Here is a 25,238-nt window from a genome sequence, read left to right as displayed (position 1 = left end):
GGCCCTGTGTGTTAGAAGGTCTGCAGAGTTCCTACTACGTACACTGGAAGAGTGGTAATTTTCCTGTTTTACATGAAAATATATTAGATTGCAGGAGGACTATGGTTCTGGCAGATCAATGCCAGAGGAGTTAATATCACCTACTTTTGCCTCCCCGTTGTATAGTTCTAAAATTAGAAGCAAGCAGAAACACTGTGCAGCATCCTAATTGGCTTGTCACTAGGGTAGAGTAACTGGCCAGCTTCTGACTTAGCAGAGATCAGAAGGTCCTCTTGATGCATCCTTACTGCTCTGTTGCTTAGCCTCTGGGGAAGAAATATTCAGAAATAAATGTAATATGTATTTACTTAATTAGAATTTTAATATATTTAAAGCATAATTTTCTATCTGGTGTGATGTAAAATATTTCAGTCGTTTTCCACTGTGGAAAAAAATTATCTGCAGACATTGTAAGTCATATCCTGACTGCAGTAATTTTACCTTGTTAAAGGCAAAGAAGGGGACTTCACCACTGGCAGGTACAATTTTTGAGAGCAACATCAAAGTTATATTTAGCACCATATAATCCTTATACAGATGGCTGAATGTTTATGGTGGTGAAGTTTTAGCTACCTAAGTGATGCCTGGGGCTCTGGAAAGGAAACCTAAAATGCATCTTGTTGGCAGAAGAGTTTATGTACTTACCTTAGACTAGGCTGGTCCAGAGAAATAAAAGTCTTTCTCCACGTGAATTTCAGTCTAGGAGACATACATTAACTAAACTTTTATTACATGAAAAACATGTCTAGACAGCAGCCTCAGCTGCACAGCTACCTTTGAAGATGTACAGCATATAGCCTGCAGCAGGGTGTTTCACAGCACCCTTTGTGTTGGATCTCCTGACCCTCTGGCAAACAGCTGCCGCAGCAAGAGCAGCAAGATTCCCTCACTTCAGGGGGAGTCTCTGCTTGTGCCTCTGAACAGCACAGCACAGCAAGGCACCTGAGAGCTCTGTCTGGGTTAATTAGCAGCACTGACAAGCAGGCTATGCTGGTGAGGCAGAGCACTGCACGGCGTGGCTGCTGCTGGCACTGAGATGAGCTGCTCAGAGGAGCCCCAGGTGCAGCACTGGGCTGTGCAGAATGCCCCTGGCATTGTGACAGAGCTCACTGGGCCTCAGGAGGAATCATTCCTTGGAGAGTGGGGACTGGAAAGCTTAGCTTCCAACTAGTCCATAGAGTTTTCTATTTTAGACAGTGTGTTTCAGAGTCATGCTGCAACTCTTCCAAGTCAGAGAGGCTGAGGGAAGGAAGCTGAAGCAAGTCTTAGCTGAGTCATGTGTCATGGTGCCTTAAGATCTCTCCTTCCTCACCATGGATCTTAATGTTCCTACTTTCCCTGTACTTATTTCATCAGCTTCATCTGCACTCCCACCTGCTCTCCCCTTCGACAGCCACTGCTCATCCTTTTGAACCTAACCTGGGTTATGAAGTCCAATCCTCTGCTGTCACTGGGAAGATGGCTACTTCATCCCTTTACAGAGCTTTTCTTTCTTTTCAAGGCTGGTGGAATCTTTCCTTCCCTTCAGTCTCTGCTTCCACACACACTTCTCACCTTCCTCACATTCTTTCCCTCTCAGGAAAGCTGCTGCTCCTTGCCTGACCACTGTTCTCCCCCTCTCTGTCTACTGAAGTGGGCTTCTGCCATTTGCAGCCAAGCACCTTGATTCAGAGTGGACTTTGTGGCTTTTTTCTGATGATTGTGTACCATTCCCCAGTGCTTTGGGATATCAAGTCCTGCAGCCTTCTGGGAATGTGGCTCCAGAATGGCCACACTGTGCTTCCCACTTCTCCCCTTATGGGTGCCCTACAGGACTCCCCCTCCACTATCACCACCACCAGTAGGACTAAATTCAAGAGAAATGGTGTCAATCTAAGCTACTCTCTAATTTTTACAGTATCCCTAAATTGGGCCATTTCTGACTGAAACAGTGATGGCAAGAAGAGTTTCAGCAACATCAATAACAGTAATCTAGCCAGCCCTTTGCTGTGCCTCTCCCACGGTTGTTAACACTACAGAAATAGAAAGAAATGCCATTTCCTACTCCCTAAGAAGGAACATTTCACCAGTGCAGCTGGGTCCCAGGGGAAAAAAAGCCAAAATGTGCAGAAACTATAACAAAATAAGACATAATGGTAAAGTTAATGCTTTGTGATAGACCACTGGCGAGGCTGTGGGTTGCCACAGCAACAGGACTACACACACCAGGCTGCACTGTGGGGCTGCTGGAGCTGCACATTGGGGCTGCTTAAAGGTCATCATCCTGCTGTCCTGAGCAAACACATCAGCACCTGTTTGCAGCCAGCTCCAGACAACATGGGACCAGGGAAAAATCAGTCTGGACTGACGCATGCCTTAAGATGCTGCCTACCAGCAGTTAAGCTGTAATCAAGGCCAAAACATGCATAGGTTATCCCAATCATCAGTGAAACAGCACCAAAAGTCCTGCTTGGTCTTTAGTGTTGCCCCAGCTTTGGCTCACACTGAATGCAGGAGAGCAGGGAGCAGAGAGTAAACCTTATGATTTTTCAGCTTCTGCTCTGGATATCCACATGTCCTTGAACACAAGCTGGAGAAGCCTCAAGTCTACCGTGACTTACCTTCCTTCTCTTCCAGACCCAAGATCTAGGCCAGCCCAAATTAAATAAGTCTGTTATTTGTACATATCTGCATCTGTTCTGTTAAAAGATTGTAACAGTTGTGTGTAGCTATTTAAGTGGAGTGAGAGTGAAATTCTAAGTTGTTGGTAAACTCTGGGTGAACATGGTAGCCAGTGAGTGATACCACAGAGAAACTGAAGGAAAGCCCCTGAGGGGTAGAGCAGTTCATGCCCTTGTGTGCTGCTACAGGTGTGGAAAAACTCCTCTCAGCCTAGACTTCTCTATGAAACCAGGGGGAAAAACCTTCTGAGGCAGAGCTGCATTTTTAGAGGGTTGGATGGGAGACACTGCTCAGAGGGGTTGGTGGGAGTCAGTCGTGTCTGAGCAGGGACATCCCTGTCGTGGAGGTTTGCCTGTGTCTGTGTGAGCCCAGCCTCAGGTGCTCAACAATTTTTCCCAGTTACCTCAACTGTCATCAAAACTCATCATTCATTGTCTGACACTTTATTGCTATTGATTCATTGGCATGTAACTTCCTACTACCCTGTGCCCTCCTCACAGATTTTTTTTTCATATAATTCCTCTCTCTTGATAACTCTTCTCCAACCATACACTCACCCCTTCCCCCTGTCACAGACAACTTTTCATTAAAATCTTTTCTTAGGATTTTTCTTGCTGAGAAGCTGAGAGGCTTCAGCAACAAAATGTAAACAATGGTTATCTGCTGCTGTGGAATGCAACAGGTGCATCTATGATTGGCCCATCTTGGATGTTTATAGTTAATGGCCAATCCCAGTTTAGTTAGCTTGGACTCTGTCTGAGACACAAACTTGTATTATTCATTCTATTCTATTCTTAGCTTAGCTAGCTTTCTGAGATGAAACTTTTCTTTCTATTCCTTTTAGTATAGTTATAATGTAATATATATCATAAAATAATAAATCAAGCCTTCTGAACATAGAGTCAACATTCTCATCTCTTCCCTCACCTGAAAACCCCTGTGAACACTGTCACATCCCCCTTCTGGTTTTTTCTTCATTTCCCACCATATGAATATCAATGAATTCCCAGATGTGCATTTCTTCCCAGACATTACCCATGGCCCAGCAACTGAATGCAGCTGTTCTTCTTACCCACCACGTCCAAGGGTTTCCTGGCACAGCAGACAGCCTCTCTCCACCGTGCTCCAAACAAAATATTTAAGTAGCTCTCCACCACAGCTCCACCACTGACATGTTCCAAAGAGAAATGCTGTGACTAGAAACATTACCTAAACAACTTTATAATAACCTTTTATTTTGTGTTTTGTGTAATGATCTATACAAACAAAAACTCCATGGTCAGCACATCCATGGTCAGATGAAATGATCAGTAGTGTTCTCCAGGCAAATTTGGGGTACAATTATACTTTAGAAGTTGTACAAATTTTCTTTAAACTTGCCTTTCTTTAAACATACATGCACATGAAAATATTTTGAGAGCAATATTATGGTTGGAAAATACAGTGCTGAAGAGGATGTGCCAAAAAAAGAGCTGTCTGTGCCACTTGATTTACATCCCTTTGTTCTGCACTGCACGCTCACAGGCTAATTGGTAAACAGGATCCTGCCTTATTGGGTGTGGGAGACAGCAGCTACTGTCCAGAAAGATCAGGATGATGAGAATCCTTTTTCACCTGTTGAAGAAGATTTTGGTGAAAATCCTGGTTCAAAAGTCAGACTCTTTTAGATGAGACTAGGTGGCAACCACAGGGCTGGGACTCAGTTAATTTTCAGGGAGAAAAATTGTGGAGGTACAATATTGTTGGAGAAAAAGGATAATCTTCTGAGGATTAAGATGATGAAAGCTGTCCAAAAGAGCTGCTGGAAAATACAGCTGGTTGGAAAATACAGTGCTGAAGAGGATGTGCCAAAAAAAGAGCTGTCTGTGCCACTTGATTTACACCCCTTTGTTCTGCACTGCATGCTCACTTGCTAATTGGTAAACCCTACCTTAGTCTGACTCTTGTTCCACAGCTTTTTCTCCAAACTCAGTATTTTGTCCTCATCAGCTCTGTTGGCACATTTCTTCTACAAGCAATTCATTTCTCCTCTCCTGATTCCTTCCCAGGTCCATATCTCTTCTTCCTGCCATACCAGTTCTTAGGGTCATCTTTATTGTACGTGTGCATATTTACAGGCCCACTAAACTTCCCATTTGGCACAGATCCCTTCACCACCTACTTTTTTTTTTTTTTTCCTTTTTGATTTCACTGAACATCTTTCCCAACTCTCCCTCCGACCTCCATTCCTAAATTGTCTTGGGCCACTTCAGGCTTCCTCCTGCCTTCTATACCTGATATTTTCTGTGCCTCCACACTCCACGGCCAGTTAGAGGACAGTGAGGAGAGTCATCCTGCCCCGAACCCTGGGGCCCGGCAAGCCTCAGCCTGAAGGAAACAGGAGCGAGCACCGAAGAGCCATCACTCCTCCTGGTGCTCGAGGCTGGAACAAGTTCAGCCCCACTCTGAAGGCAGCATATGAGCAGTCCGGTCACGCACAGCAGCTGCAGCAGGAGCAGGACGAGGCAGCGGAGCGCACCCGGGGCCCTCCGGCAGCCCTGGACACAGCGCACTCGGTGTGAACCAAATCCCCAGGGATTTTAGCAGTGCTTTTCCCACTTGGACCCGCCTACCTAAGAAAGCGAGGCGAGTATTTGGGGTCCACACTGCCTGTGCTGCCTGTGTCTAAGCACACCCATCCATGTGTGCCAACGGCAGTGCTCCCATGGCCTGGCTGCCCGGACACGGCTGCCTTTGTGCTCCCACCCCTCGGCCACAGCTTCTCAAGCTCTGACTGTCCCCGACAGGAGCGCGGCGGTCTGGAACTGGTAGCAGGTGCTGCCCTTTCCTACACTCCTCTGCGGGAAACTTGGGAAGGGCTGGCGTTGCGCTCCATGGGGCTGCGCCTGGTTAGTGGCAGTCGTGAGGCAGAAATAAAACTTTGCTTGAAACAGTTGAAAATTTAAGGAGCGCCAGGAATCATTTACCCGGGAGTCTCCCTCCTGCGAGCTCCAGCGTTTAAGTGAGCGCGGCCCCTGCCGGCCCCGCTCGGCAGCCGGAGCGCTCGCCCCGCCGAGCCTCCCGTCACTCCTGCTGCGAGCTCGGGCTCAGCGCACAGGTCGGGGACTGCAAATCCAAGTGTCACTGGCACAGGAATGATTATTACCAGATGCTAATTACTCGTTAATGTATGCTAATCACTGCTGCATGCCAGCGCGCTCAGAGCACCGAGTGCCAGGCGGAAAGCGCTCGGCTGGAGCGGAGCGGCTCCGCAGCCCCAGCCCCGCGCCGAGAGCCGGCACCGCGCCCCACGGCCGCGCTGCGCTCACACTGCGCTCTCCTCCGCGGCCGCCATCCCGCTCCCGAGGCGAGGAGCGGCCGCTGGTGATTCCTGACTCCCCCGAGCTCCAGGCTTTGCCTGGCGTAGGTTTCCTGCAGCCGGGAGACAGACAGGCGCCCCCGGCTCGCCCGCGCCGCGGCAGCACCGCCGCTCCCCCGCCGCAGGGGACCCGGCAGGTGCCGCCCCCGGCAGGGGAGGCGATGGTGATCTTCTGTGCGGGGACGGGAACACCACACACACATTCTAAACTTTAAAACCCGCCGCCTGAACGTGTCTCCCAGGAGAGGGGAGCGGGTCCCCTCGGCAGCCTCTGCCCCGGCCGGGAGAGGTGCCCGCGGGCCGAGGGGAGCCGCACACGGGGCTGGCCCGGGGAAGGGGTGCGGGCACCTCTCCCCCGCCTGCTGCCGCCGCCTCCCCTCGGGGCCGGCGCTGCCCGTGCCCGCGGTGGCTGCGCGGGGCGCGGGAGCCCGCGGCGGGCGGTGCGCGGGAGGCGCCCGGCGGCGGCGGAGGGCGGGCAGCGGGGCGGGCGGTGCGCGGGGCCGGCGGCGCTGCGCTGCGCCCCGATAGGCGGCGGCGGGCGGTGTCGGTGCTGCCGCCGCTGCCGCGGCTGCTGTGCTGGCGCGGAGCCGCTGAAGCCCGGCACAGGGGCTCGCCGGCTCTCGCACGCAGCGGCGGCGGCGGAGCGCGTCGCGTCGAGAGGAGCGAGCGGGGAGGAGGAGGAGGAGAAGGCGGAGGAGGAGGAGGAGGAAGGGGAGGGGGGCACCTTCTCGGAGAGGATGCCCGGAGCGGCTGCAGCGTCGGCGGCTACTGGAGCAGGCTCGTCAGGAGCGGTAGCAGCGGGGATGCTCCCAGCTCAGGAGGCAGCCAAGATCTACCACACCAACTACGTGCGGAACTCGCGGGCCATCGGTGTGCTCTGGGCCATCTTCACCATCTGCTTTGCCATCGTCAACGTGGTGTGCTTCATCCAGCCGTACTGGATCGGGGACGGCGTGGATACCCCGCAGGCGGGCTACTTCGGGCTCTTCCACTACTGCATCGGCAACGGCTTCAGCCGGGAACTCACCTGCCGGGGCAGCTTCACGGACTTCTCCAGCCTGCCCTCGGGAGCCTTCAAAGCTGCGTCCTTCTTCATCGGGCTCTCGATGATGCTCATCATCGCCTGCATCGTCTGCTTCATCCTCTTCTTCTTCTGCAACACAGCCACCGTCTACAAGATCTGTGCCTGGATGCAGCTGACCTCGGGTGAGTGGAGGCAGCGGCCCCGCTGCTGGGGGGCTCTGCGCCGCCCTGTCCAGCACGGCCCGGCCCGGCCCGGGGGGCACGGGCGGCTCTGCACAAACTTGCGGCGCCGGGGCGGGGAGCGGCGGGGGCGGGTGTCGGGGGCCGGGGGTGCCCCGGCGGGGCAGGCCGGGAGAGGATGCTCAGGGTGCCGCGACACATCGGCAGCGTCGCAGAGCGGTGCCCGTGCCTGCCCCGGGCCGCCCGACTGGGCGTGGGCCGAGCCGGGCTGAGCCCGCAGCTCCTCGCAGCGCTCCGAGGGCTGCCCGGGGATGCTGCCCGGGCTCGGCGTGGGACCGACCCGTGGGCAACTCCGGCAGCTCCAGGGACCGCGGGCGGAGCGGGTGGGTGTCCTCCAGAGCGGGTCTGCTGTAAAGGTCAGGAGAAAATGGCAGTGGGGACAATTCGGGCTGGCGGCGGGGGGGGAAGGCAGCTGCCCGCCTGTTGAAGCTGAGTCCCGGCCCCACAGTTGCACCTGGCCAAGGCAGAGCCCACTCCGGCTCCGTGGGAGGGCTTGGCGAGGTCTTCTGCTGGTGAACTGGAAGGGCAGCTGAGGTCGTTGGATGTGGCATGCATGAGTTTTGGTTGGGGTCTGTTTCACTTGCCCACAAGGTTTATTTTCCACTATATGTTAGGAGTGTAGAGAAAAATAATTAATTTCAGTTGCTGATTTTGTTTCAGAAAATCTCCTGACTTCATTTGACTTTCCCCATCACATCCAGGGTCTCCCTGGGGGAAAGTATATGGTAGGAAAGAGGGAAAACACCAGGACATCCCTTTCTGCATTTCCAGCACAGCTTTCCCTCTGAGTTAGTGGAGAACTGGTTATTTCTGTGCAGCTGGGAGGGACTGTAGAATTAAGATAGTAATACAAGCAGTTTTAGCAAGACAGAAAATATTAAATCATCAATCATTTGGGGAAAAAGGGGGCTAAAATCAAAGCATACCTGTTACATGTCCTCCTGGTAAAACTTGAAATTGAGAAGTTTTGGAATAAGGTCAGGAATAAGCTGTTAGGGAAACAGAGCAAAATGTCACCAAAATGGGCTCACAATCACTTTTTCAGTCCCTTAATTGACCTACATTCATTTCAGTTTCTGAGCAAAAATTCTTTTGCGTTTTCTACTGAACATCTTCAGCATTTTTCAGTTTGCCCTCTTGTCCATGAGGCTTGGTGGAATTCTCTGGAATTTATATGAAACATCTTTAACCATTTCTCTCTCCGATGATTTTTTCTGTGTGCTATTATACATTTTTATGCTGTTTCCTTCACTGAAGTTTCCTTGTAATTTCTTTCTGTATCACTTGGGGAGTGATCTGCAGTCACTTGAAGCTGGTAGGTTTTTTCCCAATTCCAGTGAGTTTAGTTTTGGGTTCATTATCTCTGTACTGGGAACCCCCTTTGATGCTCCTCTGTCCATTCTGACATGCATTCTGACATGCATTCTGACATGGTCTGGTTAATTGTACACAGTCATGTCACTTGGCTCTGGGCAGAGAAAACTGTTTCATCTTTGCGCAACTGATGTCTCCTCTGCTCCATTAAGGACTTTTGCTTTCAGCTGTCTCCTCTTCTTATGGCTCTGCTGCTAAAAGGTGCCATGAACATTCACTGTTTTGATGCATTTCAGCATGTTTTTTTCATGTCCAGTATGCAGTAGGACAGCATAATTTCCAAATCCCTTGCACTTTCCAACATCAACATCTATGTTTGCACTACTTCATGCCCAGAGGTGCTAGTGAAAGCTAGATAAAATGAATCTGATTCCTTTACTGTGTTTCTGTACAGGTGAATAATAATGTTAAGAAACCACCATATATGACTGATCTACTGGATTCCTGCATGTGTGCAGGTGTTACTGGAGATTTGTTTTCAGGCAAAGCAACACAGAATTTTTGTCATCTCCAAAGCTGGTAGATGCACTGCTGGCATTAAAAGTCAACAAAAGGAGCTTTATGCCAGCAGAAGAATCACTTCTCAGACTGCTTCCCTCCAAAATTAAAAGGGAATACATGCATAGCCAAGTGGTTGGTTGCTGTCTTTCCCAGTTTGTACACAAATGCCCTGGAAGAACTAGAACAATGCTGGGTGTTGAAAGAACCTGACTTTATTTTTTGCTGAATGCTTTACCTTAATTCAATATTTACCTCACTGTTCATTTCTCTATTACTTTAAAAAGTTTCCTCAAAAACTACCAGAAAGTCCATATTGCTTTAGGTTGCATCCTTTGAAGAAAACAAAGGTGGTGGGACAGAAGGAAAACTTAGAGTAAAATGTGCAGGACAGGAATGTTATGATGTTTTTCTGAGCTATATGACCTACTTCTGTTATTAGTTTACTGTTTGGAAAGTATAAGTAATAGATAATAGTAATCCTAAAATGCTTAGCTCACAGAAAAGAATATAGTAATGTCATCTACATATGCATATGGTTCTGTGTAGCACAGGAACAAAATTGAATCTACAGTAGTGAAATAAAAGAGCATGTGAATATAGCTTTGATTTTGCTTGCTAGTATGTACTTTATAGTGTTAGCATTCTGTTCAGTAATATAACACTTAAAATTGATGTAATTTAAATCTTGTTAGGATCAGGTTTCTGATGTGGGATCATGCTTGGTTTAGGATTTCAAATGAAAGCTTAGGAACTGATTTCTTTACAAGAAAGATTTGGATCACAGTCTGTCCTGCATGAGTCATTATAAATTGTCAGCATGATATAGCTCTTGTTTTGAAAAGGTGTTTATTAAGTAAGAAAAAGATAAACAGTATCCTGGGCACATACACTTTCAGTCCTTGTTGCTGTCTAATCATGTCTATGACTAGCCAGGTCTATGACATGATAAAGAAGAAAAATCCTAAGAAAAAATGTACTTTCTGTGCACACAGCCTAGATTAGATGGTCCTATGATTTAGCCAGGGCTTAGGCTGCCTTTTTTGTTGCACATGCATGATGCTGTCAGGGTACACTTGATACTTTGAGAGCCAGTGTTGGCAGCCTCGTCCTCCATCCCCTAACCTGCTCTTCTGCAATTGCAAAATCATAGGAACAAGCAGTATGCACTCACCTAGTTTGAGCAGCTGCATGGTCACAAACTCTTGAAATCATTAGGAATTAGGTAATACTGTTCTTGGTTATTCTACACCTAATGTACACAGGAAACCTCAGAAATAAAGATAACTCTTGAGATTTATTCCTTTATAGGTTAAGTAAATCAAGCACTTCCGTTCTGTGATTGTGATTTTTTTCACTATATTTGTCATTACTTTTTTTCATTTACTAGGATGTTTCAAGTTATAAGAAAGAAAAAGTAAGGAAAGCAGAAGAAAGGCATAGAAGTGTCCCATGGACAAGAAGGATGAAACCAATATATGGGTTTTTGAAGAGATTCTTGAGTTTATGCCCATAGTAAGAGGACATGGAACAAAAGATCAAAGCTCTGTACTTTGGGAAACCACAGTCCAGTGATCTTTGACAGTGGTCTGTAACATGGCCCACGAAAGCATCAGAGCAGCTAAAGCTCATTTTGCCCTCTGTATTTTTGGTTCTCCATCATTCATACTCAGGGACTTCCTCAAATGGATCTTGGCATTTAAAAGCTCTTGCTGGATTTTGTTTTTTGAGACCTGTGTAAACTTTTAGCGTTTACAGTGCCACAGAGGAAGGAGTTCCACAGCTTGATACATATTGTGTGAAGATTCAATGATTTTTGTGTTTTAAATCTTGTGCCTGCCCATTTCATTTGATCCTCTCAGCTCATGCATTGGAAGAGGCTGTGAACAGGGAACTTGGAGGCACATTCCCTGTCCTGGCTCTGATTACACCTTTGCTGTATCCCCTCAGTTACCTGGTTTGGAGACCTTTGGCTTCTTAGTCAGTCCTTAGTTGTTAGGTTGTAGTGAACTTGTGATGATCCCAGCTGCCCTGGCTATAGATATTTCCAGTCTACTCTCTCTTTTCAGAGTCTGTGGGACCAGACCTACACACAATATTCAAGACAGACAAACCAGCCATTTATATAGTGACTAAATAATATTCTCTCTTTTGTTCTTTGTTCCTTTCCTAGTAATTAGTAATACCCATTTTTTTCCCTGTTAGTGAACAGTGGGCTGATGTTTTCACACAACTGCCTATTATAACCCCAAAATCTCAGTCCTGAAGTGGTAAAAATCACCTTGGGGCACATAATTTTGTGTAGTTAGTTTTTTTCCCCCTTAAAGAAATTACTTCATATTTATCTACACTGACTTTAATTTGACTTTTATTGTCTAGTCACTCAGTATTGTGAAGTCTTTCTTCACAGTCAGCCCTAACCATAGCTACCCTGAATGAGTATCAGCAGCTAACTTTGTCACCTCACCATTTATCCTGTTTTCCAGCTCATTTATAAATAAATGAGTAGCTCCCAAGTTCCAGCACAGATCCCTGCAGGATTCCACCATTGACCTCTCTCCACCTGAAAAATTGACAGTAGTGTCCTACCATCTGTTTCCAATTATTTATCCTTGCAAGGGCATTTATTTTTATCCTCTGGGAGTCTAGGTTTTTTAAGACTTATGAATGATAGATTCATCAATTGTCTTTTGGAAATCCAAGTAAACATTTTCAATTAAAACCATGGTATGCATTAATTTTTACTTTTACTTTGGAGAACTTTAGTAGTTTTGTGAAAAATTACTTAGGATAGGTGTATTGGTCCTACCTTACTTCCTTTCATCACACAAATATGTCATGTTTGTACACATGCTGACATACACTCTTGGTTTTTTTTGGAATTCTACTGATTTATACAGGTGTTGGTCTTTCTGTTGTTCCCCAGGTTTTCCCTGGACTTGTTTTAAACAGGTTTTAAAAACTGGTTTCCTATCACTCAACTGCCAAATCTTTGAGGCCAAAACAGCCATAATGAAGAGGTTATTACATGCCACAGTTAAAAGTTTGTTTAAAACACGGAATTGTTTCAGAAAGAAAAGGAGAAATTCTTCATTGCAACTGTGCTGTTTGCCTTTATGCTTGAAATCAGTCTGCAGGACCAGGTGACTTTTATGTAAGAGTCTTAAAAGGCTTGACCTTGATGCTCTTGGAGCCTTTGTTACTGCTGTTTGACAGATCTTGGTATAGGGGTAAATTCCAGAGGGCTAGGAAAAAACCCAGCCTTGCACCAGTGTTTGAGCAGGGTATCTCTCGGAGTCAGACAAAGATCTTATTCATGGCCTCAGTACCCTTAAGAATTTGTTGAGAGAGTAATTTACATTTATGGCTCCTGAACTTTGCAGGTGGCATCAAAATTATTTATTTAATAAATGATAGTTATTTGTCTAATAAATTACAGTAAGGATAGCAAATTGCACAGACTGATTTGGATGTCATAATAACATGGGCTTATTTCTACAACCTGTATTTTAATACACCAAATGCAGTGTAAGATTTCTAAGAATCAGAATCATGGAATCACAGAACCACAGAATGGAGTGGGCTGGAAGGGACCTTAAAGATCATCCAGTTCCAACTCCCCTGCCATAAGCAGGGACACTTTCCACTAGGTCAGCTTGCTCAGAGCCCCATTCAGCCTGGCCTTGAACACTCCCAAGGGGTGGGGCATCCAGAGCCTCCCTGGGCAGCCTGTTCCAGTGTTTCACCACCCTCATAGTAAAATATTTCTTCCCAATATCTAATCTAAACCCACTTCTTAGTTTCAGCTTGAATCCATTTCCCTTTGTTCTGTCACTGTGTTCCCCTGTAAATAGTTCCTTGCCATCTTTCTTGTAGGCTCCCTTTAGCACTGGAAGTCCACAATTAGGTCACCCCAAAGCCTTCCAGGCTGAACAATCCCAGTTCTCTGAACTTTTCTTTCACCTTTCCATCCCTCTAATCACCTTCATGGCCCTTCTCTGGACTCATTGCAAAAGATTCATGTCCTTCCTGTGCTGGGGACCCCAGAGCTGGATGCAGCACCACAGGTGGGGTCTCAGCAGAGCAGAGAAGAGGAACAGAATCCAATTTAGAGAGAAAGAGTTGTGGGGGACCATGTCAAAGGCTTTCCAGAAGTCCAGATAAGTGACACCCATAGCCCTTCCCTTGTCCACTGATGTAGTCACCCCCTCATAGAAGTCCACTGGATTGCCCAGGCAGGACTGGCACTTGGTGAAGCAGTAATGGCTGTTCCAAATCACCTCCCTGTCCTTCATGTGCCTTGGTCAATTTGTAGGAGGATGTGTTCCATGATCTTCCCAGGCACTGAGGCTGACAGGTTGGTAGTTGACAGGGTCCTCCTTTCTACCCTTTTTAAGATGGGTGCAATATTTCCCATTTTCCAGTCACCTGGGCCTTCACCTGACTCCTATGACTTTCCAGGTATCAGGGAGAGTGGCTTGGCAACTACACCAGCCAGTTCCCTCAGGACTCTGGCATGCATCTCATCAGTTCCCATGGAATCATGTAGGTTCAGGCTAGTGGTCATGAACCTGGTCTGTACTTGCAGTCAGAAGCATTTTGCAGCCCCAGTCCCCATCCTGTGGTCCATGTACTCAAGAGGTGTGGGAGGAAAGGTTGCATTGAAGGCAGAGTCAAAAAAAAATTGTTGAGTACCTCAGCCTTCTCCTTGTCAATTGTTACCAGTTTTCCAGAATTTCTTATCAGAGGGTACATCTTCTTTGACCTTTCTTTTCTGGTTAATACACTTGTACAAGCACTCCTTCTTACTCTGCATCCATTGCTAGGTTCAGTTCCTGCTTCAAAAAATGTAGGAGGCATCCTACTGATGGGAGAATTATGAAAGTATGTTATTTAGAAGAAATAATTATTTAGAAGAGAAAACAGTTATTCAGAAGAGAAATTGCAGATTGTGTAGATGGACACGTGCACGTGAGCTCTCACTGCAGTGAAAACGTCCAGTGATGTCCCTAAATGTGCATGCAAAAAATGGACTCCTTTGCCTGCAGTGGTTCCCATGCCTGTTCTGTCTAGGTCAAATATCTTTTAAGACACCCTTTCAAGTATAAAGTAGAAAGGATATCAGAACTGATTTAAATAAGTGAAAGAAGAAGAGCTAAAAGGATGAATTTTCTTGCTATTCAAAAGAAGATTAAAAATTGACAGATGATGGCATATGAGGACCTACAGGGGAAGATTTCAAGTCATGCAGTGCTCCTTAGCTTGACAAATGTTGTGTTTGGAAGCTGAAGTTACACAAATTTGCATTAGCCATGAGGTATGTACATTTGTAACTTTTAGTTGCATTTTTCCTTTGTTAATTGTTTTACTAACTCACCAGCAGCAAAGGGCCTTACCAACAATGCAGTCAGCTTTTGTTGCCACTACGTACCCCCCACATGTAAACTGGGGAGGCACATGGGAGGCAAAAGGGACAGGAAGACAAGTCCAGGAATATTGATCAGGTTTTTGAGCTTGAGTTTCATCACTGATGCTGATTTTGATTTAAGTGTTAACACTCCCACGGCATCTGCAGGGTGAGGTGACTGAAGTTATTTATTGGTCTCTGAACAGTAGTGGATGTTGGACCATCAAGGAGAAAATGATGAAAAATCAGAGTTTTTGAAGGCTCTGATCATGGTATGATGAGTATTGCCTCTGCATTTTGGGGAAATGGGCTGCTGGAGCTGTGCAGGCAGGCAGGGAGCAGGGAAAGAGCCAAGTGCTCTCCTTGCCCACAAAGGGACTGTCTCATCAAGCCTACGAGGACATCTCATGCAAGGGAGCCTGGTGCATGTGCTTCTTTTTCCCAGAGGAGAAATCATGCTGCCAGTTTGATTTTCTGTACATTCTGCTCCAGAGGAGAGTTTCCTAGTGGGTTTAAAAGAGATCCCTAGAACCTCCTTCATCCTTGCCTAGGAATGCCCTATGGTAGCCTGTGCTCTGCTGCTGTCACACTGGCTGTGATGGGTACTGCCTTTGGGAGCTGCTTGTCCGAGTGTGAGTCAGAAGGTTGGCTGGGGAGGTTGTGAAAATTACCTGAAGGTTTTAGTGGGAAGTTTTGGGTGAAGTGAGTGATGGGGCTGAGCAGCTTTTTTGGTTTCTTTACACTGAAGTAAACATTTTCATATGCTTCATGTTTGGCTGTAAACATGAAAGTAAAAGGTGTATCATGTGAACTGTGGAAATGAGGGAGAAATGCTGTGCCCAGTGTCTTGTCTCTAAGCAATTTCTTGCCCCAAATACCCTGTGCCCACAGTACCAAAAGTTCTCTCATGCATCCCATGGTGTTATGCCTTTGGTGGCTAAACTCTCCAGCTCCTCACAGGCTCCCTGTCCCTGTACCTGACAAAGGCACAGCATGTGCTCTACCTGGCAGAAAGCTATTTTCTGTTGGTTTGATGTCTTCAAGTTGTCATCTAGATTTGTTAAAGGAAAAACTACCCCTGTCTTTCCACTGGTGGGAAATTGGAATTTTTTTTCTGCTTTCAGCTTCTTCACAAAACTTGCAGGAATTTAGTGTTTTGAAGGCTTGTAGCATCAGTCAAATTTGGTTTAAATTGGTCATGAGGCTCGAAATCAAACAGCCACATCTGTCTTGATCCCAGAGGAAACTTGTCTAAAATGTATCATGTAAGAAGTGAATATCTTTTATTTGTATGAGTGATTTGAGATTCTGGTAGCAAAACTTGTTTTTTGAAGGATAAAGGTGTTTAGGGAATGGAGAAGAGATATTTTCTTTTGGTTTAGAGTGTAATAAAAATTTCAGCATCTTATAACTTTCCCAATTGCCTTTTATGAACATCCTGGGGGCTGTGGTCCACTGTTTGAAAAACAGTAAGATAATACAATAGAAAATGCATAAAGTTATCCAGGCTATTTGAGGATGAATGCCATTTCACTGGGAAAAAGTGTATGTGTGAGGGAATAAAGAAGGGGAGAAAGAAACTGGGAAAGATTTTAAAAGAGGAGAATATTACCTATCGAAATGTGGGGAGCTGAGAACTTGGATATGGTTAGGAAAGAGAAATGGGAGTGGGGTTTTGGAAAAAAGAGGCTGGTGTCAGAGCAGCTCTATTTTCTTGCACCTGAAGGGACATCACTGGCAGAAGATACAGCTGCTGTCGAGTTCTTTCAGGGATTCCTTCTAAAAGTTTAATGAAGAAAATTGCTATCTGCCAAAATGAAGCCAGGAAGAGGGAAACATAGGGATGTTGTCAGCAGTAAAAAGGCATGGAAGAAAAGAAGGCTAGATTACAAACATGAAGGTTATTTTACCTTCCGTGAAAAGAGCACTGTGGTATAAACAGCATTAGCTTTGATCTTGCAAACATAAAGACAGCAAACATATCAGAACAGAAAATCTGTGGTATGATCAGGTGGTGTGGACTCAATATTTGAAAACTAACAAGATCCAGCTGTGAGGAATGGGAGGGTCACAATATCGAGGCATTACAAAGGAAAACATAAAAAACATTTTTGCTCAAAAAATGGTGAAAGAAGAAAAAAAGACATGAACAAGGCTATAGCCTGGAAAATCTGCAGAATTTGATAACATTGGTTGCTATCAGCATTGTTAAAATTGCAGTGGCAGCAACATGACAGTGAATAGCTAGATTATGCATTACTGTGTGGAACAGTGTGCAGCTCCCAATTACTAAGCAAGAATTATGGCTGGAATCCTTAAAAAAGGCAATATAATGGACTCCAAGATCTGTCTGTTCTAAGAAAGATATTATCCATCTTCACATTGGCATTCAGAGATGCAGAAGACTTGAAACAAGCTGGCCTTAGAATGAGAAGTTCATACTTACTGGGGGAAAAGGTTCTTTTATTTTCTCCTTGAGAAGCCAGATGCAAATTTATGAATTTCATTGATTTTAAAAGGTAGCTGATGGCATCTGTGGAGAGCCTCTTTGACACAAGCACATCATGTGCTATTTCAGAGAATATTATTCAATCAAGTAATTGAGAGTGCATCAGAAGGAGAAAGCTACGGAATAAACGGTTTGAAATAAATTATTACAAACAGTTGATGAGTTGTCATGCATTCCACTTTCTTCATTTTTCTGGTTATATTTCAAAAGCAAAAGTTCATAGAGAAGAAAACTAGACATGCTGTACTTGCAAGGTCAAAGACAGATATTCTGAGTTCAGAGGTTCAGAAAATGCTATTTGTGAAACCTTGGGAGGTTCTTTTGTTTACTTCTAGAAGTCAAAAGTCAAGTGCCTTACTTTGCAGAAGTTGACTGAATAAGGTGAGTGATCTCATGCAATTACCATGGCCAGAATGAGTCTTGTCCTGCTGTGCTAGACTGTACCTCTGCAACCTGCTATGGGTTTTTGGTCACGGTGAACCTTGTGTGCAGCAGAAGCATGAATACAACAGGACAGGTCCCTTTAGATCAGGGAAGATTTTAGCAATGTCTCTCCCTCCAGTCTGACCTTTTGCCTGTTCCTGTGGCTGTGGAAGGTGAATACTCCTCAGCTCCATGGAGTTTCTTGATGGGGCAAGAGCCTTGGAGAGCTTTGTTTTATCCAGATAGAACAGCCTGTAAGCCTGAAACCCTGACATAAATGATCCTGTGTGTCTTGGAGAGACATTTCTGTACTGACCCATCTCAGCTTGCCAGGGCCCAACAGAGAAAAGTGGTTGCTGTAAAAAGTGGTTGCTCTGAAAGTGTGCCTGTACCCACAAATTAGTGGGGTACAGAGTCCCCCTCTGCTGCAGAGTCAGCTGGTACACTGGCCAGTGCCCACACTATTACATTTTTTACCTTCTAAAACTGGGTCACTAGACTCATTCTGTTGGGAACCATTCCTGGCATGTCCTAACTTGCAAACTGTGCCCTGGCAATGTTTTGGAAGATTGTTAGATGAAACAGACTAAAAACACTCCTGTGACACATGCTGAGGGACAATTCTAACAATTTATTAGCATCAAGTCAAATTTCAATGCCTGGGAATGCTTCCTGGTACTGCTTCATTTATCTGTGTAGACATAACCAATGTGTAGCCAAGTCTTAATATGAGAAGCTCAAGAATTAACTGTGCAGGAAAGCTAAGGTAACATGGAATTTTTTTCCTTTAATTTGAACAAATTTGTAACTGCGACTCAACAAATAATTCTGGATTAAAATTTACATGAAATGTGGTTATCTTTGAAAGAAGACTTAGTAATCACCTTGAAAAAGACAGATGTTTGTAACCTTTGGCAAGAGGAAGAAGTGATCAACAATGTAGAACAAACCATAAAAAAAGGTTTTCACTTAGAGACAGTTGAAGAACGTTACCCATGAGCCTAAAAATTATAAATGAGATTTCTCTCTGATGTAGACTGAGTGTTTCAAAATCAGATTTCCCACAGGTATCTTCAGCTTGGCTAATACATCTTTGAACACTATAAAGCTGTTCTGCATTGAGTGCATACACTAAAGGGACATTCAGTGCAATTTCACAAAGAGTTAATTCAAAGTTTTAAGATTAATTTCATGAGGGAAGTATTAGACTTTCCATGAAAATAAAATTATTCATCCTTGCAGATTTATGTTCCTCTAAAGAAAGTTAATTATTACTTGGTTGCTGTATCTTAGTATTTAGCCTTCCTATTACTGGTGAAGTTATTTTAGACCATCATTAAAATAAAAAGGTTGAAATTACAATGCATGGTCATTATGCTAGAAAAATACAGTCCCAAACATTCCAAATATGCAGATGTCTTACCAACCACAGTCTCTTGTGTGGGAAAGGCTGTGCAGCTCGGGCTGGGGAGCAGTGGAGACACTCACAGGCCATCAGGTCACAGTCCTGAGTGACCTGCACCCTGCTGGAGTAGGGACGTCCAGTGGTGCCTTCCAGCATCACCCAGTCTGTGATTCTGTGAGGGAAGGGGGGATGGCAGTGGGATGGCAATGGGATGCTGCTCTGGACAGGACATCCATGGCCCTGGCATGTACTTTGTGAAGTACTTCCAGCTGATTCAGGGCAATGCTGACATAATTAAGGATGCATTGTGATATTTCATGTGGGATTCTGGACACTGATGTGCAGTTCTGAATGAGTAGCTTCAAAAAGGAAAACCAGTGAGTGGTGACATGTCTTGGAAAAAGAAAACTAGGAAAGCTTGGTTACTTCAATGTGGAAAGAGGAAGGTTGATGTCTGTCCTGAAAAACTAAAAACACCTGCAACAGCTAAGAACATGAGGAAAATAAAAGAACTGTTTGAGCCACTGATTTTTTCCTTGACTTGATTTGGTTTCCTAAACTTTTCCCAAAGGTGGTACTACGTGTCATGTAGCATTGTTAGAACAAATCACAGCCTGTTGGCCTACTTTGCTATTGCTATTTGCTATTTGGCTTTTTTTTTTTAAATCTCAGAAGTAGTTTATGAGCCCTCTGGAATGCATGGACTGTAGAGTGAAAACTAATGGTTCTAAACTCATGGCTAACTGTGGTACAAGAAGAAATAGATATTATCTGGAAATAAATCACTTCAGGCTGAAAATTACAAGGTGGTTTCTAACTACTAGAGCAGAAAGGTTCTACAGCAACTTTCTGAAGGAAAGAGATTTGGTAAAATACTGAGCTATGTACTAGAAACATCTGAAAGGCTTTACAAAATGCAGTGTTTGTAACAACATGTCTTCTTCCTCTCTCTCATTTCTGAAAACAAACTCATCTGGGTGAATGCTCTTTTCTATGCTACTCCCATTAGTTGTTTTTTTTTAAAGCAGTGTCAATTCTATCTCAGTGACTTCCAGGATTAAAAATAGACAGGGACCAAGATCTGTACATCTTTCAAGTGAGATTTATTCCTACCAGGCATTCTGATCAAACAGGCAAGGGCTTTCCTTAAATTCCCAGCAAAACTGTAAAACTTTGGCAACTTCATCAGTTGCAATGGTGTGCTTCATATTTTCTCTTTGCCTTCAGCATTTTCATGCAACTTGGATATTAGATTCCCTTAAAAAATATTGTTTATATTATCTAAGTGCTGGTGTTTAAAAGTGAAAGCAATCAAAAAAAGAAGTCTTTAAAATATTCTAAAATATCAGGGTTTCAGGAAAATAATTTTACAAATCATCAGTTCTGTGACTAACCTGAGATGTAATTTTGCCTAGGATGTTTCCTCGAGAAGTTTTCTCTTGTTAGCTTCCCATGCACCATTAGTTTGTGTTGCCATGTTGTTACATAAACAATCTTTCTAAATACTTAAGAAACTCATAAAATCTCTTCATCTTTTTGATACACAACTGCACGTGTTGTGTTTTGTGTGAATAGGTTGGTGTCAGGTGTGCTGGGTGTTGAAAGAAGGGACTCTGAGTGGTCCTTGCAGGGCGATGCTGAGTTCCCTGCTCTGTCCCTGCTGCCTCTTTTCCTGCCTCCTGCAGCAGTTTCAGGGAGGGAGAGAGAGGAGGCAGCGCTTTTCAACAGGACAAACAAGTGTTCAGTGCATCAAATAACTGTATTTCAGGCAGACCCTGAGCTTCCAGTGAAACACTGTTGATGGTGTACATGTCTGTGAAAGCTCTTGCATGCAGTATGGATACTCACAAATGCTGTTCAGGATTTTCCACCCTTGGAGGGACAGATCTGCAGATACAAGGGTCTGGGTTTAATTTAATCTTACTGAATTTAGCAAGTTTATGTTTGAACCAAGATGGTATATATAAACTTAGTGTTAAACATATAAGACAGCATTTCATTTAATTTTAGCTGTATGGTACACTGGAGGAATTGTGCCGAGGCAAAAGTGAGGTGGTCTGTGAAATTGTTACTGCATTTTTGTTTCTTCAAAAGAGATTTATTTTCTTTTATTCCCTGGGGCTGCTTTTCCCCAAATCAAGTCTGGCCCAAATGCAGATCACACTTGTACAGAGAGCTCCATTTTACTTTGCACCTCATCAGGTGATGGGTAAGCACAGATTCAAGAGCAGGAATGTGCCAGAAAATGTGCAATGAAACACTCAGCTACACACATCTGGCTTAGCCTGTCAGACTGCAGAAAGGTGAAAGGACCTTGCCAGACCTACCCTGGCCGTGGCAGGGCCAGTCCAGTGTTTCTGCAGGACAGCCAGGAGCAGTCAGGCCCTCAGGATACGATGGCAGTCTGTGGTAGCCATGCCATCAAGCAGTTGCCTAGATCCAATTTTCTGGGATTAAAACGCCGGGGGGATCCTGTCTGACCTCTGACTTCTATTTCAGTAGGACACAGGACTTCTGTAGGCTCTCTGTCATCCACACACAGATGTCTCACAAACAGGAGAACAGCTCGAGTGATTAGGCAGCAGCATGCTGGCAAAGTGAATCAGACCCTGGTTCTACTCTCAACTTGCCTGTTTAACTTCCACTTGGGTTTCACAGTGTAGAGCTGAATCCTGCCCTCTGGTTATGCTTGCTTGTGTCTTGAATTTATGAAGCTGAGTTTAGGGAGGATTGTTTCTGATTAGCAATATTCTGTCAATCATAGTTCCTTCTTAATGTGCTTTTGTCTGGGATTAAAATAAAGCCACAGTGTCATGAATACAGGTATCAGAAAATGATAAAGGAATTTGAATTACCTGATGCTAAAGGAGATTAGTGGATGGTGTTGGAAGAGCTGCAAAATATGTATTGGCAATTGCTAAAGAAAGTTGTTGTTATTTATTGCTTCCATTTATCATTGTACTAAAAGTCAAGTTCTAATCATTTAAGTAAATACCTCAGTTCTGCTGAGCTTCAGTGATGCCTGGCAGAGAGGAACAAGTGAATGTGTACCTAACATCAATTTCTGAAAAAATTTGAATGGTCTAAAATGAAATCACGTTGGTATTTTTTGTCAGTTCTCCAGTGCATTGGTTTTTGATGCTGTATCCTCAACAGGCATTGTGATAGGTCATTAATTTATATGTGGATTTAGCCAATTGAAAATAGGGGCAAGGAAAGTCATTGTAAATGAATGCTCATTCTTTTGCTCTGTAAAATAATGTATTTAAATTGTGAATTCTCAAGTTCTCCAAGAGTACATTATGGTATTATTGTGCTGGTCTAGAATCTGTTACTGTCAGTGAAAATCTGGTTGTTTCAACAGAATACATCAGCTGAGCAAAGGATCTATAAACACATGCTTTGATGGACTGGAAAGATGTTTTGAATGTTTGGCTTAGTTGAAATCTGAAAAATATGCCCGCCCATCTGAGGTTATGGATGTCAATCAAATATTTCCTGTATGCTCTTTTACAATATTTATACAAGTACATGCATTACAATAAATAATAGAGTAGCAGATCCATACCAGAAAATTTAGGAGTTGACTTCCAAGGACCTTTCAGCAGTACTGACTTGGTACTGAGCAATCTTACTCTTGAAAATAATCCCATTGTGTCTATGTCATTCAGTATTAGAGGAGATATTAATTCTCATATTAGACTTAGTTAAGGCTTCCAAAGAGGAATGGCTATATGGTCATTTGGAACATAACATTCTGCTAGCATGGAGCCACATTAGGGTGCAGTGAGAGACAGTAAGGTGGGCATTAATATGTGTTTTACTACTGCAGAGCTTAGTAGCAGTCTTAAGTTAGCATGAGTGAAATTAATTCATTATCTCATGGCTAGTGTACCAAATTTTCATGTGCTGTAAAATGTATAAGCACATCTTGTATAAAAAGGTCTACAGCAAGAATTGCCCTAACAGTTGATTGGAGAGTTGTAAAATTAAGTATAGTATCACTCCTTCAGAAGTAGAGTGTACTCCAAGTATTGGGTGAGCGCAGTGTGAGTCAGTCCCCTGAAGAGCAGGATCCAATTGCTGTCTCTCAATGTAATCAAAGACCACAGGAGTGAAAGTAAAGTACTTGTGCAATTAAGATGATGAAGATAAACTGCTACCTAAGTAACTAGCCAGGCAACTGTCAATAATGCATTTATATTTCTTGCTAACTTAAATAAAGTAATAATACATTTCCAAACTTCACAGTTATCAAAAAAAAAAAAAAAAAAAAAAGAGAGACCTTACACTGAGGTCCTCCTGCCCTCTGTCTCTCCCTCTCTCCTTCCCTCCCTTTCCAGTGCCACTTGTGTTCCCACAGAACAATGTCTCTACTGAGATGGGAAGCCCCCCTGGAGCAGGGACTGGATTTGGTTTGGTGCTTGAACAGAGCCCAGCATAAGCTGAATCCTGATTGTGGCCTCCAGCTTTGACTGCCGTGCAAATTGCAGTAGAAATAATAATTATTGTTTGAATTGTATCTGAGTGGTGTGAGTAGCATAAGCTTGATGAGCTACCCAATTTGCAACAATAGTAACTATGTACTGAGCAGAGCCTGCTGTGCGACCTTGGGGAAGTCATTTCACCTCTCTGGGCTTTCCTGGCTATGAAATGAGAGCAAGATAATTTCTTTAAAAATGCTCTACAGGCATGGACTGTTATTACTGCAAAGAACTGATTGCATGCTGATCCTGGTGTGCTTTGTGCTACGTGACCCCTTGCCCTCACAGAAACTCAGAGATCTCTAGGCCATCTTAGAAGTAGTCAGTGTAAACAAGGAAAAATGGTAATTACCTAAAAAAGGAAAAGGCAAAATTAAACATATTTGTGGATGTACATCACTGTGAGCAACCATCTGCAGAATGATAAATAGTGGCATACATACATAAACACACTGTGTTGTCATTCCAAACAGCATATTCTGTGTGTTTATCTCTGCATTAATGAGGTACTCGGCTTGGCTTTGACATCTGTCACTTTGCAGTCATGGCACTGCACATCTGAATTTGAGAACAAAATTCATGGGGGCTTATTTTAGCCTTTTATTCCATTTACTGGAAGAACTTGTGCTGCAGCACATTTGGCCAAACCATGTTTTTCCCTTGGACAACAAGACCAAGGTGAGTGCATAACATAACCAGATGACATAGCCTGAAATGCATCAGCTCAGGAACCCAAACAGGTACTGAGGCTGTCATCATCATGGGCAGGCTCCAGAGACTGCTTCCATACAGAGAGGAATGACTGACAGATAAGCAAGGTTTAGCTAATCCCATTTATTTGGTCACTTCAGCATTCAGCCAAGTGTTGCACTTCCTTTTTGACTTGCTTTTTCCTTCAGAAAACAACTGCAGCAAAGCCAGATATATAGCTCATGGCTCATTTACTCACAGTGCCAGCGAGTGTCTCTACAGTGATTCTCTTTTGAATGTACATGAGTGACAGATTGTTCAGACCACTGGTTCTCAGCATCCCCAGCACACTGGTGTTCTGCAGGGTGTTCTGTTGGCAAGAATTGCTGCAGGGAACAGATGTACGCTTGATACACGGGGAGTTACCAAAGACAGTCGAGCCACATCCTGGGACCTTGCCGACGAGTGCACTAGCTTTAAATTCACACAAGATTTAGCATTGCACTTTTTCCTTCTTGCTATTCATGTTCTGGTTGTTCAGCTGTGGCTGTTTTGAGTGCATAGGTGATGGGATGCAGGAAAGATGGCATGCATAGGGAAAAGGATCTGAGTAAGGAGTGACAGAGGAACAGCAGCTAACACTGATTTTCTGCAACTGAGTGGAAAGAGGCAACCTCACCTTGATCAGAAGGACCAAGTCTTGGAGACTTTCAGTGCACTGCACTATGAAGCAGAATTTAGTTTGTCTCAATAGGGAAGGAGGACTTTCACCTTCTTCACCATTGGCTCCATTTAGGGAGGTATTTCCCTTACAAGTATATTTATCCTTTTTTGAAAACAGTCTATGAAGGTGTGCTAATTCTCACACAAGACATGCTGGTGAGAAAATACAGGTAGCACAGAATTACAGGAATGGTTAAGTAAGCACTTTTTGTGTGGACAGCTTGATGGCTGCCCAAGTGAGTTCTACAGCAAAATTTTGAAAGATGGGAAGTCGTTTTGTGGTGCATTGCTGCAAGCTAGATTCCTGGTGTCTGAAAAATAGAGAACCTGTGAATTGTCTCTGAGAAATTCTCAAAGGCTGCTCGTGCTATGTGTGCTCTGGTTGTCACTTGCAGCTCTGGCAA

At 44.4% G+C, this 25,238-nt stretch overlaps 1 protein-coding gene across 3 annotated transcripts in view; it reads left to right on the top strand.

Moving 5' to 3' along the window:
- The first annotated feature begins 6,744 nt into the window (after window positions 1-6,744).
- Window positions 6,745-25,238, top strand: part of LHFPL3 (LHFPL tetraspan subfamily member 3) — a 234,611-nt gene continuing 216,117 nt past the window's right edge. For all 3 annotated transcript variants that reach the window (XM_066550853.1, XM_066550855.1, XM_066550854.1), the window contains exon 1: window positions 6,745-7,264. In XM_066550853.1, coding sequence (XP_066406950.1) covers window positions 6,796-7,264 — 469 coding nt within the window. In that variant the 5' untranslated portion in view covers window positions 6,745-6,795. The remainder of the gene's footprint in view (window positions 7,265-25,238) is intronic.

This window comes from Molothrus aeneus, chromosome 5, assembly GCF_037042795.1.
Source record: "Molothrus aeneus isolate 106 chromosome 5, BPBGC_Maene_1.0, whole genome shotgun sequence".
NCBI classification, from domain to species: domain Eukaryota; kingdom Metazoa; phylum Chordata; class Aves; order Passeriformes; family Icteridae; genus Molothrus; species Molothrus aeneus.
Note: the sequence above shows the minus strand (reverse complement) of the source record. Positions and strands in the feature narration are given on the sequence as shown.